Genomic DNA, 13,440 nt, shown 5'->3' with positions numbered 1-13,440 from the left:
TAGTCTCTAAGCGCTGCAATAAAACTGGCATGTTGGCCAACACTAAAATTGCAGAGTCGGTATGAGATCTATATTTAGCACGGGAATCTGGTCACCACTTGACAGCACGTTAAGGGGAGAAGAAGGATGACATTTATCGCTGAGAACTTTCGTCCAGCTTTGGAACTAGAATACAGCTATACAGGACGAAAAGGCCAGTCGAAAAAGCAAATGATCCCCCGATAATTCCAACACTGACATAAGCACCAACCGACCAGTACCCCCCTTTCACAGCGTACACGTTTAGAAATGTGGATATGAGCCCCGTGAAGGATTGAATCACGGCCGGTCTGAGAAAGTGGTCAGAATCTTTCACTCCCAGGATAGCATCAACGTACATGACCAAACAGCGACAAACCCAAACGTAGTTGTGGCGCCAGATATACCACAAGGCGGTCATTCCGCAACTAGCAATAAAACAACCGAAAGCAGCTATGATAAACAGGGGAAAATTTTGGATGGCAGCCTTTACCGACCGACCGAGGTACCCTGTCTCGTCCAGAGCTTTCATGTCACGAACTGAGGCGAACGTGGATGGTGACACTAGAAACCCTGCGAGTAGCAACCAAGAGAAGAAGCCCGCGAGCACAAAGTAGTAGGTTGGGATGTGCTTCTCCGTTTCTAACACCATTTGCTCGTACCGCGATAAAGAAGCGCCATAGTGTTCTTCCAACCTGCTACGACACTGCTTTCTCCGGGCCGCAGAAGGACAGAAAGGAAATCGCGCCATCTTGATGTGTTCGGTAAGCCAAGATAAAGCAGCGGCAATTCACGGTGGCTTGGAAGGTCCATGACTCCCATTGTATTGAAGTAGGGCGTGTGTATTTAAATATGATAGCTATGATATACCTCTATTTAGAGCTGTCTTCCCAGATGCACAGAATCGTACTTAATTTGAGCGTGAAGCGTCTGACCAGACAACGCGGTGTATCAATCTTTCTATCAACGTCAGGCTGTTTCACCTCAACCAAATTTGTCTTCCAAGCGATATATAGCAAATAACATTAGCTGAACATGCATCGTAAAATCAAAAACTCAATAACGACTGGATCCTAAAGATACTTCAGATGTATTCTGAAGACCATGCGACAATCATTAATGCTAGGATGAACGCCAACTACTTGACATCTCAATACTCTTGAACAAGATTTGGTCAACTTCTTATCCTTATCCTGCAGCAACCTTAAAGAACAACGTATTTCGAAACAAAGAATTTCTGTAGTACGCGACAAAGACCACCAAAGAGGGAACATGGCGTAAGAACCATGGAGCATACAACGGCCTGCTACACAGTTACAGCACCAGAGCGCCATTCAACAACATCTGATACAAAATCAAGCCAGAGCGGGATTCCACCGGCCTGGTTCAGCTACTGCATTATGGTATCTCATGCTTCATAGTTATACGTCTCTGCTTTGTCAGCCTCCAGAACTTTGTCCGATTCCTTATCAAAAGAGCTCCTCAACTCCATCATTCGAAGCTTCCACCTCTGAATAATCAAAACGACGGTTATGACATATAGAGTAGTAGTCACGGTAAAAGAAGAAACCCATTGAAAGGGTACGAGCTGGTTTCTCAGTTGCGCCACTCCAAGTGCTCCCGACAAAAGGCTGAGGGAATATGTGATAATACAGTCCTACCCATGGTTAGTCCATCCGACTTGCTACACAGACTGTCGTAACCAAACCTGATGCGCAAATGCAAAGATAACCCCACAAGCGAATATCCCCCAGGTTGAGATTTGGCTGGCTACACGACAAGCAGTGGATATTGGGTCTGGAACCATCATTGAGCCATTCCAATACATCGCAACGATGGTCCATGCCAAAGGACCGGACATGGTAGCTGTGCGGATCAGCAGCCGGCATACTGGGTGACGGAAATACAGTATACGCAGATTGACAAGATTTAGTAAGAGGACAAGCTCAGCCGCAACGAAGAAAGAATTGACGAGTAACAGAATAAATGCCAAATGAAAGACGTTGTTAAGGATGAATTGGAAATGTATCACTCCAACTCCCACAGGCGAGGTTTTGTAAAGGTCGTAGGCGAGGTGAGCTGACTGGATAACGAAAAGGCCGACCCTGTTTGGAATGTTAGCTAAATGGCCCCGAAAAAGTAAAATGTGTAGGCAAACCAAAACATATCTCCAAGTATGTGGTCCAAAGTGAACAAAGACTGGTGGACATAATTCTGTTCCCATATTCTGTCGTGGAAATACACGGAGATAAATGCGGACGAGATCCAGGTGACAAGTGTGACAACTTGCGTGAGGAGCCCTACATTGTGGGCATTCGTCCACAGGTTGGTTCCCTGTGCATTTGAGATGCTGAGCACCATGCATTTCAAGTGACAAAGGGGAACGCCTACGCTTTTCACCCTCCATGGTATGATAGATAGGAACGGCGTGAGACCCGAAAGGCTTGGATCTGGGTGCAAGATCGAATAAAAGGTTGACTAGTGTAGTAGAATAGACAAGTAGGAGCTTTTTTGTGCGGATTTACTGGGTGAATTCATATCTATGAAGCTTTCAGGCCGGAAAGCTTCCATTCTGTTGGCAGAGACGGCAAAGCAGGGCGACACGAGCGGACCAACTGGGCAACCGACCTAGCCGCGCGCAGATGGTGAACAACACCCTTCTCTCATTGCCTCTTCCAATTGAATGCCATGATCTTTCAAAACCCATACGACTTGAAACCGTCCCTCCCTTTGAGGTTGGTTCAGGGGGCTCCAGGCATCTCTTAACTTTTGCAGCTTAGGTCACTGATCATCGACGACTATTAAGATGCCGATTCTTTGTTCACGTATGGGATGCTACTAATTATGGAATCAACACCACACATATCAGAGGTAACTACCGTGGTGCACAGGGAGCACTACTGCGGCCGATTTCCAAATCGACTTTCGCCGAGGTTTATCTCCGATAATCCCTGCAGCAACAATCCTTCCATTTGCACTCCAGCCTGAATCATGTTTGTGCTCCTCCTTGGGGGATCCCATGAGGTACGTGGGGTGGTTGGTGTTGGTGGCTTTAGAGTCTTCGGAGGGTCACACCCCTCCCGATCATTCTCATCCTAGTCAACAAGATGGTTCAAGCATAACAGCAGGAAATCATTGTCACGTGTCAGCCGCCTCACCTCAGACGCAATCTCATCACATGCTACTTGTAAGTAGCTCAGGTCGTATTCCAGAATGCTATGATCAACAATGTAGATCTAAACGTATCGAACTCCCTATCGACTCTACCATAACAGGGAGAAATTATGACTTTGGGCGCCTGAGCGCTTCAATTGCTGTTGATGTGCTGTGCCCCTGATTATTTTTTTTTTACGCTTTCCTTCTTGTCAAGGAACTGTAGCAGGTCCTTCTTTTCCCGCGGTTGCGCAAACGGGCTCGTTAATTCCAGAAAGTCTATCGTACGGCAAGGGGGAAAAGACGCGGGTTTCCGCTTCATCCGCGTCGGCTGTATTGTGGATGATCCTGGGGCCATGCGACGGGTGAACAGAACCCGTGTGAGATATGAGTGTGCCCCTTTCAAAGGCGGCACTCGAAGCATCATCCTTGAAGACTGTGTACATATCTTTCTCAACAGTAACGGCAATGAGAGAATTTGTATTCTTGGGCACCCGGACGGCATTCCAGATTTTTGGGAAGCATGTGTCGTGGAAACACATTTGCCAATGCGAGCTTTCCATGTTCGGGGCACACAGCACAGTCTCTATTTTGTGATCATGAAAGCTCTACTATTCATTTATCGTCCCGGGCGTTAAAACATCCCGTTAAACGATATTCAAGATGCTCAAAGCATCGGACGTGGACAAAGATGCCTTCCAGGGGGATCGTCATAAGGCGTGTTCACCTGGTAAGAGATCGTCATGTTGGACGGATGACAGTCAGTGAGTTGGCCGAAGCAAGCAGCAGGAGGGAACAAGATATCTTCTTCAGTCTTCGACTTCGTTCCTTGGCCTGTTATGTTACCATAGCCACAGGTCATCTAACGAACTGAGCTCTCAGAATTCATCTGTTTGCAGATTTCAGTTTCCTTCACAACTCAACTGGAACCAAGGCGCGATCTCGTAGAGAGGACCGAAGTCCGCAAATCGGGAACTTGGACTGATGGTGAGTGCGCGTCCTACTTAAAATATAAATCTCCATAGTTCTGTTGGTTCAATACCCCCTTCGCTCTTTGCCGGGCACACACACACCAGTCACTCCAGACGAAGACCGCCATACGTAACTGACTATTGAGCCTGGAAGACTCCCACTAATACCGAAAGAAGCAGAAGAGAGTATTCTGAGTTTTACAAGAGCAGAGTTGACATGGGCCCATGTATTACCCTGCACAGGCACAAATTGTGCAATCCACGCAAAAGTAGCCTACTTAGAATTGGTCATCGCCGACTCAACTCCACTCCGACCTGAAGCTCCCCAACCTTAGTGTGTGTGTGGCATTATGGTTGCCTGTTGTGCTCGCCCTGTTTGCATCTTCCTGTTTGCGTCCAATGAGTGCACACTGGTAGAGTTTTGATTGACAAATGCAGCGGGTAACTCCAAGCTGATTCGCTGAACCAGATTGTCGGGACGGCCCGTGCAGTCACACGAGTTGTCTCTTTCCTCCACACTACCAGGGTGGGGTGGCGAGGCAGACTGATAGGGCTGGCTGTACAGAACTGAGCATGATCGTCCAAATGGCAATGCACTATGATGGGAGATACACCAAGGCAGATTTTACGCTGTAGGTGGGGCGCGCTACCAAATCGGCGGCTGTCTTCCAATTGGCCAACGGGCCATCATGGGAACTGTCACTTGTAGTTTGGCCAGGGACTGGAAAAAAAAAACAGGGATATCCCATGTAACACTCCTTCGTCTGTGACCGAAAATTTTTGTTATGCCACTGTGCAGACCTTGCCTAAGGTTCACTCGTTGGACAGGGTTAGAATGCTGTGGTCGTTTGGCGGTACCACTATGCTAATCTTTGCCGAATCGGAAAGACCACGGCAGTTTTCAGGTGCTTGCAGCGAACGTCAAGGAAAGCCAATCTCCTGCAGGTTGTGAGGTCAAGCCAGGATGAGTTTGCCGCCGGGCGTGAAAATCGTGCACAGCGTCTATCTCTTTCCATGTCAAACCGATCCCTGCAACACATCCTTAAAGCCGAACAGTGGAGTTGCGTTCTCGTCACGCAGGTCTGGAGTACAGGGAATTGCTGCAAAATACCCATAGAGCTGTAGATGTGGCAAGTTCCTCTGCCACGGCGTACCCCGTTCAACTTGTCCAAATAATAGCTGACAGATTGGCCCTTTGGCGCCGGAAGTACTCAACACGAAGCACTCCTACCCTAAGCACAGCATTTCGGTTTTTTAGACACCGAGAGGGAGGGGAACGCCAGTAAATCAAATGCGAGCAGAAAATGTGGCAGACAGTCGATCTGGCTGACGAATCGGAATGCTCTGGAGCCGACCAAGGGTGACGGCTGCCAGACATGCTAGGTGTGGAACTACTGGCACATAGCCGTGCGAATCGAGGCACGAATCGACTCAGGACTGGTCACTGGTGGGACTAGTCGGATTGCCGTCATTGCAGGGCAGTTGAAATGGGCAAGTGGGCAACGCCCAGCGCCACAAAAACGTTGAATAGGGCGGATTGCTGGCATGCAGTGTGGGGGCGCCCGATGGCAGACTCCGCATGACCCCACCAAGGCACAAGTTTTGTTATGTCACAAAGATTGGACACTTTTAGGGACTAGCTCATTGCTGTTAACCCACTTCCCATCAGATTATAGATCCCCTTGTCTTTACGACATGAGTCTTGGATAGAATCCCGGTCCATCAGGTACCATGTACCTGATGGACAAGCTCTGAGATTACGGTTTACCCCAGGCAGCAGAGTGACTACACCGGTAAGGTCACATTTTTGGCTTCGCATTGTACTTACGCGAGCGCGAGAATCGCAAGGATGTACTAAATAGGCTGTGACCACGAGAAAAAAGTGCTGGGGCTGAATGGCAACGACTTAGGTCCAACAATCACCTCAAAGCACTGTCATAAACGTTCCCAGTCAAGAGGACCCGCAAGATGGATGGAGCTGGAGAAAAATGTGATCTGTTGGTATGGATTGGTTTGGCTTGACGTAATGGCAATCTAGATCATTCAGTCCCGGTGAGATCGCGTTGATACAGTCCCCAGACGCCTCACTTTACGACCAAGAGTATAGAAGAAAGGTCAGGCATGAAGTTTTGCTTGTAGCATAAACCCTCAGCTCTCGTGTTTTAGGTCAGTTCAACTCGCTCGTCAAGAGTATGTTCCCGTCGAACTGCAAGGGAAATGGCGAAAATAGACAATCCGCCGGGAGACGGAGGCTATTGTCGTATACACTGCTGAGTTCCGTATGCTAGATTTAAGCCTACCGCCCCACGTTGCATGTCAATCTTTTAGCGCTGGGAGAAACGGTTCAACTTCCGAAGAGGCAATGCGCCCTGTGCAAAGAGCGGCATAGAGTGGGGTCCGTTATTCATTCATCGCGCCACTTCTGGCGGTCCCCTGTACTTTCTCTGGGCCTTCACACGCCTTTTTCCAGATGCTAGGCACCCTTGCCTCTGATCCACTACGTCTGCGCTAAGATTGTGGATTTGCCGTTGTAGAGGAGTTCATATCCAGAAGCTCTGCGAATAAAGGGCGGTGATTAATTTACTTGTACCAGTAGTTATTTGTCGGCAATTAATTCTTCATGTATATAGAGCTTTGGCAGCAAAGCAGACGGAGCGCAGAGCGCAGGAATCATTGAAGAATATAAAAGGGACTCAACGAAACGTTCAGAAAGAATATGGTCAAAACTAGTGGGATGAGAATGGAGGGGAAAGTAGCCAACAACGAATTCTACCCTGATAATGTGTAACCAATTCACACCCATGAGAGGCAAGCTCAATGATACGTGGAGCCTGGCGTCCTGGAGGCCGATTGAAAGCGCGAAGTTGGCCTCGCCGCACGAAGAAAGCCCGAGTTCTCCAGCCGAAGGATTGTGACGAGCAGCAGTAAATGAAGAACGGTGTTACCTACAAGGGGGTTGTGAGTTCATCATATCTTTATTCATCCAGGAAAAGACCAACTTATCTCTATACACCACCAGTCGATCTCAGTTCCCTTAGGAATCCAATCGCAGCATCTTTTTTCCATTTTCTCCTCTTACGACAACTACATATATAGACATATAGACCAATTCTTGAAATATTTTATATGTGTGTTTCTTTGATCAAATCGTTTAGACTTGCGGTTTTTGGAGATGGGGGAGCTTTAGCCCACGATGCTACAAGGAGTATCGAATTGGTGAGACCTGCGGACTGAAGCTTGTACATGGGGTTGAGAACAGAAAGGTTCCATGCAAGCTCGGCAACAATATTGCTATTAAGTCCCGTACTCTCGAAAAAAAGGCTGCAGACGTCTACAGATGGCGAAAACAACGGCGTTATCCCACCATGGTTGAGAAGACCGAGATGGAGATTCGTACCCTGGAGGAACACATCCTTAGACTTGTTCAGCAGCACAAGCTCATAGAGAGGAAGGGGAATGGCGTAGTTTTCTCTTCCTTATTTAGCTTTTGGATACTCGTAGTAGCCGCCTAGCTACTTGTCAATATACTCAGCTTCGACCCTTACAGGGGTAGTGTTTGGCTAGGTGCATTGGAGCTAGAACTCGCATTCCAAACATTACACGGATTATAGTTCAATCAACAGCTGTCTTCATTGAGATACTCTCTAACATGATCCCCCATATTGTTTCCTAGAACCTGAGTATACGGAATCCCTGATGAGACGGCCTGCTCTACCTTCATTGAGAGCTCATGGCAGATTGTCCGTAATCTCTCTGGAACCTCCTCTTGAGCCTTCAAAGCCATCAAGGCGAAAGCTGCGTTGCTTGCCTTGCTCGGGTTTCTTCTACTAACTTGTAAGCTCGGAACCAAATCATGGTTATGAGGGTTAGTTACGCAAATGAGTCCGCTGTGGCGGAGAAAACGATTAAGAGCAAAGCGGAGCCGGCAAGTTGATTCAGGCGACCACCTATCCGCTTCCAGTGGCGCAATTGTTCTAGTGGACAAGCCACAGTTTGAGCCATGCGATATATTTCGTAGGCGTGGGAAGCGTTCCCTACCGACGACCTTGATTCCACGAAACCTAGGTGTTTTTCGACCTGCATTCTGCCTTTCAATGATTCCACGAAGTTGAAGAATTGCACGTAACCAAATCTCGAGGGCAGCTCTGTTCCACCGGCTATAACACTATCAATGGTCTGAGCAGCCGAAACTACATTGAAGTCTGTGATAGGGACATTGCTGGGAAGTGTAGCCACATGGAGTAGTGATGCCCATGCAACTGTCGTCCTTTCCCATGTCTGTAGAAAGAACCGTATGGCATCTTTTCTCACGAATATTCGACTAATATGCATTGTTTCGCCCAGGGCCGTCTTCGAATAGGGGTTCTCCCCATTCTCCCCACTACGAAGGGTTACTGCACGTCTGAGATCTGCCCATAAGAAGTCAGCCAGAAGAATAACTCTCTAATGTACGTAGATGAGTTAGATTGATCTTGCCACTAGAATGGTGATTTTCAGAAACGCAGTCATTTTGATCCTTGCTGTTGGACATCGTAATGTCTCCTTCATAATCATACTGCACAGGATGGGTACCAGGTGTAGGTTTGACAAGATTTGGTGGGCCAGTGTAAGTTCTGGCATCGTTGCTGCTCCCAGAGAGGGTTAACTTGGCCATTTGTGGAATTAGTTCTTCTATTTCGTGACACATCGCAGCATTGACCGAATTACGTGACGCGTGCCATGATGGGTTATCCGGCCTTTTATACTATATGACAAACCTCATGAGTGTCTTCTAAATACAAAACAAGACTCAAATTTTAGTGTGTAATCCAGTTCACATTACGTAATATTTACACCCTACACAGGCACAGGCGCTGTTCACCTGCACCTATCGAGAGCACACAGCAATGCCCTTTTAAACCGAACACAGCGCGTACTTCTTCACACAGCTTACACAGAGCACAACGCTGTGTAAGTGTACCCCAGGCGAGGCACGCAAAGGACACAGCGCTGCCTGCATATACACCTAACGCAGAAGACGGTGCTGCTGCCTACTTATGCCTCTATATAGAGCACACAGAGCACACAGAGGACAACCCGGTGCTTAATTAGAACATACACGCACACGGCGTACACAGCGCACACGGCGTACATCCCACTGCTTAATTAGAACCTACACAACGTACACAGCGTACACAGCGCATACAGAGGACACTCCGCTGCTTAATTAGAACCTACACAACGTACACAGCGTACACAGCGCATACAGAGGACACTCCGCTGCTTAATTAGAACCTACACAGCGTACACAGAGCACACAGCGCACACAAAGGACAACCCGTTGCTTAATTAGAACCTACACAACGTACACAGCGTACACAGAGCTCACGGAGGACACTCCGCTGCTTAATTAGAACCTACGCGCACACAGCGTACACGGAGGACAACCCGCTGCTTAATTAGAACCTACACAACGAACACAGCGCACACAGCGCAACAGAGGACACTCCACTGCTTAATTAGAACCTACACAACGAACACAGCGCACACAGCGCAACAGAGGACACCCCACTGCTTAATTAGAACCTACACAACGTACACAGCGTACACAGAGCTCACGGAGGACACTCCGCTGCTTAATTAGAACCTACACAACGTACACAGCGTACACAGAGCTCACGGAGGACACTCCGCTGCTTAATTAGAACCTACACAACGTACACAGCGTACACAGAGCTCACGGAGGACACTCCGCTGCTTAATTAGAACCTACACAACGTACACAGCGTACACAGAGCTCACGGAGGACACTCCGCTGCTTAATTAGAACCTACACAACGTACACAGCGTACACAGAGCTCACGGAGGACACTCCGCTGCTTAATTAGAACCTACGCGCACACAGCGTACACGGAGGACAACCCGCTGCTTAATTAGAACCTACACGTACACAGAGCACACAGCGCACACAGAGCACACAGAGCACACAGAGCACACCGCGCACACAGCGCAACAGAGGACACCCCACTGCTTAATTAGAACCTACACAGCGTACACAGCGTACACAGAGTTTACAGCACTGCTCACTTACACCCCCACGGCATTCGTGCCCTCTGTGTTGCAGTGTAAAACGGCGTGCCTCACCAGACGAAGGTAAGGCGTCTTATGCCTGTGTCTTGTAACTCTTTGTTCTTACACTAAGAGTACTGTCGTAAAAGGAGCGTCGTAAAGAGAGTGTCTTAAAAGGGTGCCCTATACGATGGTAAAGGGCACTCTACAGCATAACAGCGTCGCAAAAGAGCGTCTCGTAAAAGGATGTCGTAAAGAAAGGTATTCGATGACCGTCTCTCGTCACTCGATTGCTGTTCAAGTCGAACATATGGATTGGTGGCGTTGTCCTAATTGCACTCAAACGATTGGAAGCAATCAAGAAAAAGGGCTATTGTCCGAACCGCAAGTTGCTAGTAGATATAGGAATGGCTATGACTCCAATGGAAGCTGATTGGATGAGCAGAAACATGGCCACTGCAAACGCTGTGCTCCGGTATCAGCTCCAACAAAGGCAACTGATGTTACGAAGAGCTAAACTTTGATCTCTAGTTGCGTACAGGAGCCAAGCTGGCGAAGTTCAACTAAAGGCAAGTTGTTAATGAAACTATCCATGACAAGGAGTCTTATACAACCCTCATTCTTCATGGACTCGGCCCTCCCTCGATCTCTCCTTCAACCTGTCCGACTGCTAGGGCATCCGGCTCCAGTCATGATCATGCAGCGACGGCAATCCCTTCGCACAACTGATCGGCATCTCTGATCGGCATCTGTGACATCCTCCCTCTTCTCCCCTTCACTGGTTCCGCCTCTGTCTGCTGCTTGCGGCAGTCCAAACACGAACTGACAATAGATAATGACTATTTCGGGGATTGCAATGTCTCCTTTTCTATGAGAGATATCTGGCATATTCGACCTTGTCACCTGCGCCTTGACATCCGTCAGAAACTATGATAAACAGGCTCGCTCCTGACACATATAATCTGCAAGACCTAAAGCTTGACCGTCCTGTTGAGTCGTCCCTATCCTATACGACTCCGCCACAATATTAGGCACAGCTACACCAGTGAGCAAAGTTGTCGCTGTAATACGCGATTCTCCCCCCTACCTATCAGCTTGTGTTGCTGAACAAGTCTCTGGATGTGTTCCTGCAAGGTGCGTATTTCCATCTCAGTTTTCTCAACCGTGGCAGGATAAAGCCGTTGTTTTCGCCATCTGTCGACGTCTGCAGCCTTTTTTTTGCAGCATTCGAGATTTCGTAGCCATGCTGTTGCAGAGCTTACATAGCGCTTTTCTGTTCTCGACCTCGTGTACAAGCTTTAGCCCGCAAGTTTCGCCTGTTCGATACTCTTTGTTGCATTGTTCGCGAAAGCCTCCCCATCTCCAATAGCCGCAAGTCCAAACGATTTGCTCAAAGAAACACATTCTCAAAATGTTTCACGAATGGTCTATGTGTGAATTGCAAGAGAAGCGCTTGGGAAAAAGATGCTGCGGATTGATTCCTGAGGGAACTGCAATAGACTAGTTGTGTATAGGGTAAATTGAGGCTGGTCTATGTCACGGAAATCCCCAGGTTACTTATAAGTTGGTCCTTTTCTCTATTAATAAACATATGATGAGTTCCAGCCCCGGTATAGTTTCCAGCATTGTTCAATACTGCTGCTCATCACACCCCTTCCGCTGCATAACTCGGCTTTTCTTCGCGCGGCACATTCAATCGGCCTCTATGGGACGAGGCTCCAGTTATCGTTAGCTTGCCTCACATGGGAGTGAATTGATCATGTGGGTACCAGGCTAGGCTCCGTTGTTAGTTATTTGCCCACTCCACTGTCGTCTTACTATGCTTTTTGGAAGTTTCGTTGCGTCCCTGGATGTTCTTCACTATTTCCTGCACTCTGCGCGCTCTCTCTTTTTCCCCCACAAATCCATACACGTGAAGAATCAATTACAGAAAAATAACGACTCATACGAATGAATTAGTCACCGAACCATATTTGTAGGGCTTCCGGACATAACTGTTCTACAAACGGCAAATCCCGAATGATAGCGCAGACGTAGTGGATCAGCGGCAAGGATGCCCAGCATCTAAGGCGTTTAGACGACAACAGGACAGCACAGGGGACCGCCAGAAGGGTTGCGATAAATGAATAACGGTGCCCGGCGCTAAAGATTGAGGTGCTGCGTGACGGGCGAGGCTTAGCCTTGCGTACTGAACTCAGCAATACTTACGACACCCCTGCTAAGCTAGGTTGACATGATGTAAAACACGTGAGCTTCTAGTTTACGCACAAGCAAAGCTTCCCCATGCTTGACGATTCTTCCATACTATTCGTCGTCAAGCGAGGTGTCTGGCGGCTGGCGGCTGTATGTTGCCATCTTCTCAGGACCACGTTTCCGAATGGAGATTGCCATTACGCCAAACCAAGCCCCGCCAACAGATCATCTTGCATGTACCTTTGAGGTAATTGTTGGTCCTACGTCCTTCAACCCCAGCGCTTTCTTTCGGGGCGTATGCCCGTATCGTGGACATGATCAATTCAGTACATCCTTGCGATTCTTGCGCTAGCGTAAGTACAACGCGAAGCCAAAAATGCGACCTTGCCGGTGTGGCCACGGCTGCTGCCTGAAGTAATCCCCAATCCCACAGCCGCCGCTGAGGCGCCTGGTACCTGATGATGGACTGACTGGGATGCCATCCGGGGTGTGGGACGATAACAGCAGCGGGTGTTGCGGAAAGACGATTTCTCACATAGAATGCCCACAAAGCAACTCCTTGATGTTAATCATGTACTCATGCCATGCCCTGAGCTCGCGAGTTCGAAATAAAGTGGGATTAATGGACTTACATAACGATTCTTAGCTCAGCACGTCATTTGCCTGAACGGGATTCCGCAAGGTTGTTTACAGATAAATTCCCACCCATCCGGTTTTGAGCACGGCATTTGTTTCACAATTCTCCACGGCGCATCGAATGCCGTTTGGTACACTGTTATGATGCTTTGCCTTGTCGCCCCCGGAAACCAACTCCATGGGGTTAGTGCCCAGAAATGATGTTCACCTGGCGCGCGTTTCCTTTCCTTACGCCGGCCGCGGACATTCGGTAGCATTCTCAGTGCGTGTGCCATTGCAGCTAGTTCGCCTGAATACAGCTTCTGTCGTTTCTCGGTCCCAGGGTGATGAAAAACGCTTCACTTCTTGCGTCCGCCCTGCCTTTTACCTTTATCCCAGTCACTTCTCCCACGCCGACCCGGTGGGATATTAGGCAAACAAC

General features: G+C 48.4%; 2 protein-coding genes across 2 annotated transcripts; both read right to left on the bottom strand.

Moving 5' to 3' along the window:
- Positions 1-3,383: 3,383 nt before the first annotated feature.
- Positions 3,384-3,734, bottom strand: MAA_11434 (uncharacterized protein; the record flags this gene model as incomplete). Its single annotated transcript, XM_011413428.1, has 1 exon — positions 3,384-3,734. The coding sequence occupies one exon, from the start codon at positions 3,732-3,734 to the stop codon at positions 3,384-3,386; it is 351 nt and encodes a 116-aa protein (XP_011411730.1).
- Positions 3,735-8,012: 4,278 nt separating this feature from the next.
- On the bottom strand, positions 8,013-8,796 carry MAA_00894 (uncharacterized protein; the record flags this gene model as incomplete). Its single annotated transcript, XM_007818892.1, has 2 exons — positions 8,013-8,551; positions 8,595-8,796. 2 exons carry the CDS (start codon positions 8,794-8,796, stop codon positions 8,013-8,015), a joined length of 741 nt encoding a protein of 246 aa, XP_007817083.1.
- Between the last annotated feature and the right edge of the window lie 4,644 nt (positions 8,797-13,440).

The sequence above is a fragment of the Metarhizium robertsii genome (assembly GCF_000187425.2).
Source record: "Metarhizium robertsii ARSEF 23 chromosome Unknown MAA_Scf_8, whole genome shotgun sequence".
NCBI lineage: Eukaryota > Fungi > Ascomycota > Sordariomycetes > Hypocreales > Clavicipitaceae > Metarhizium > Metarhizium robertsii.
The sequence above is the reverse complement of the archived record's forward strand: the minus strand, read 5'-3'. Positions and strand labels throughout refer to the sequence as shown.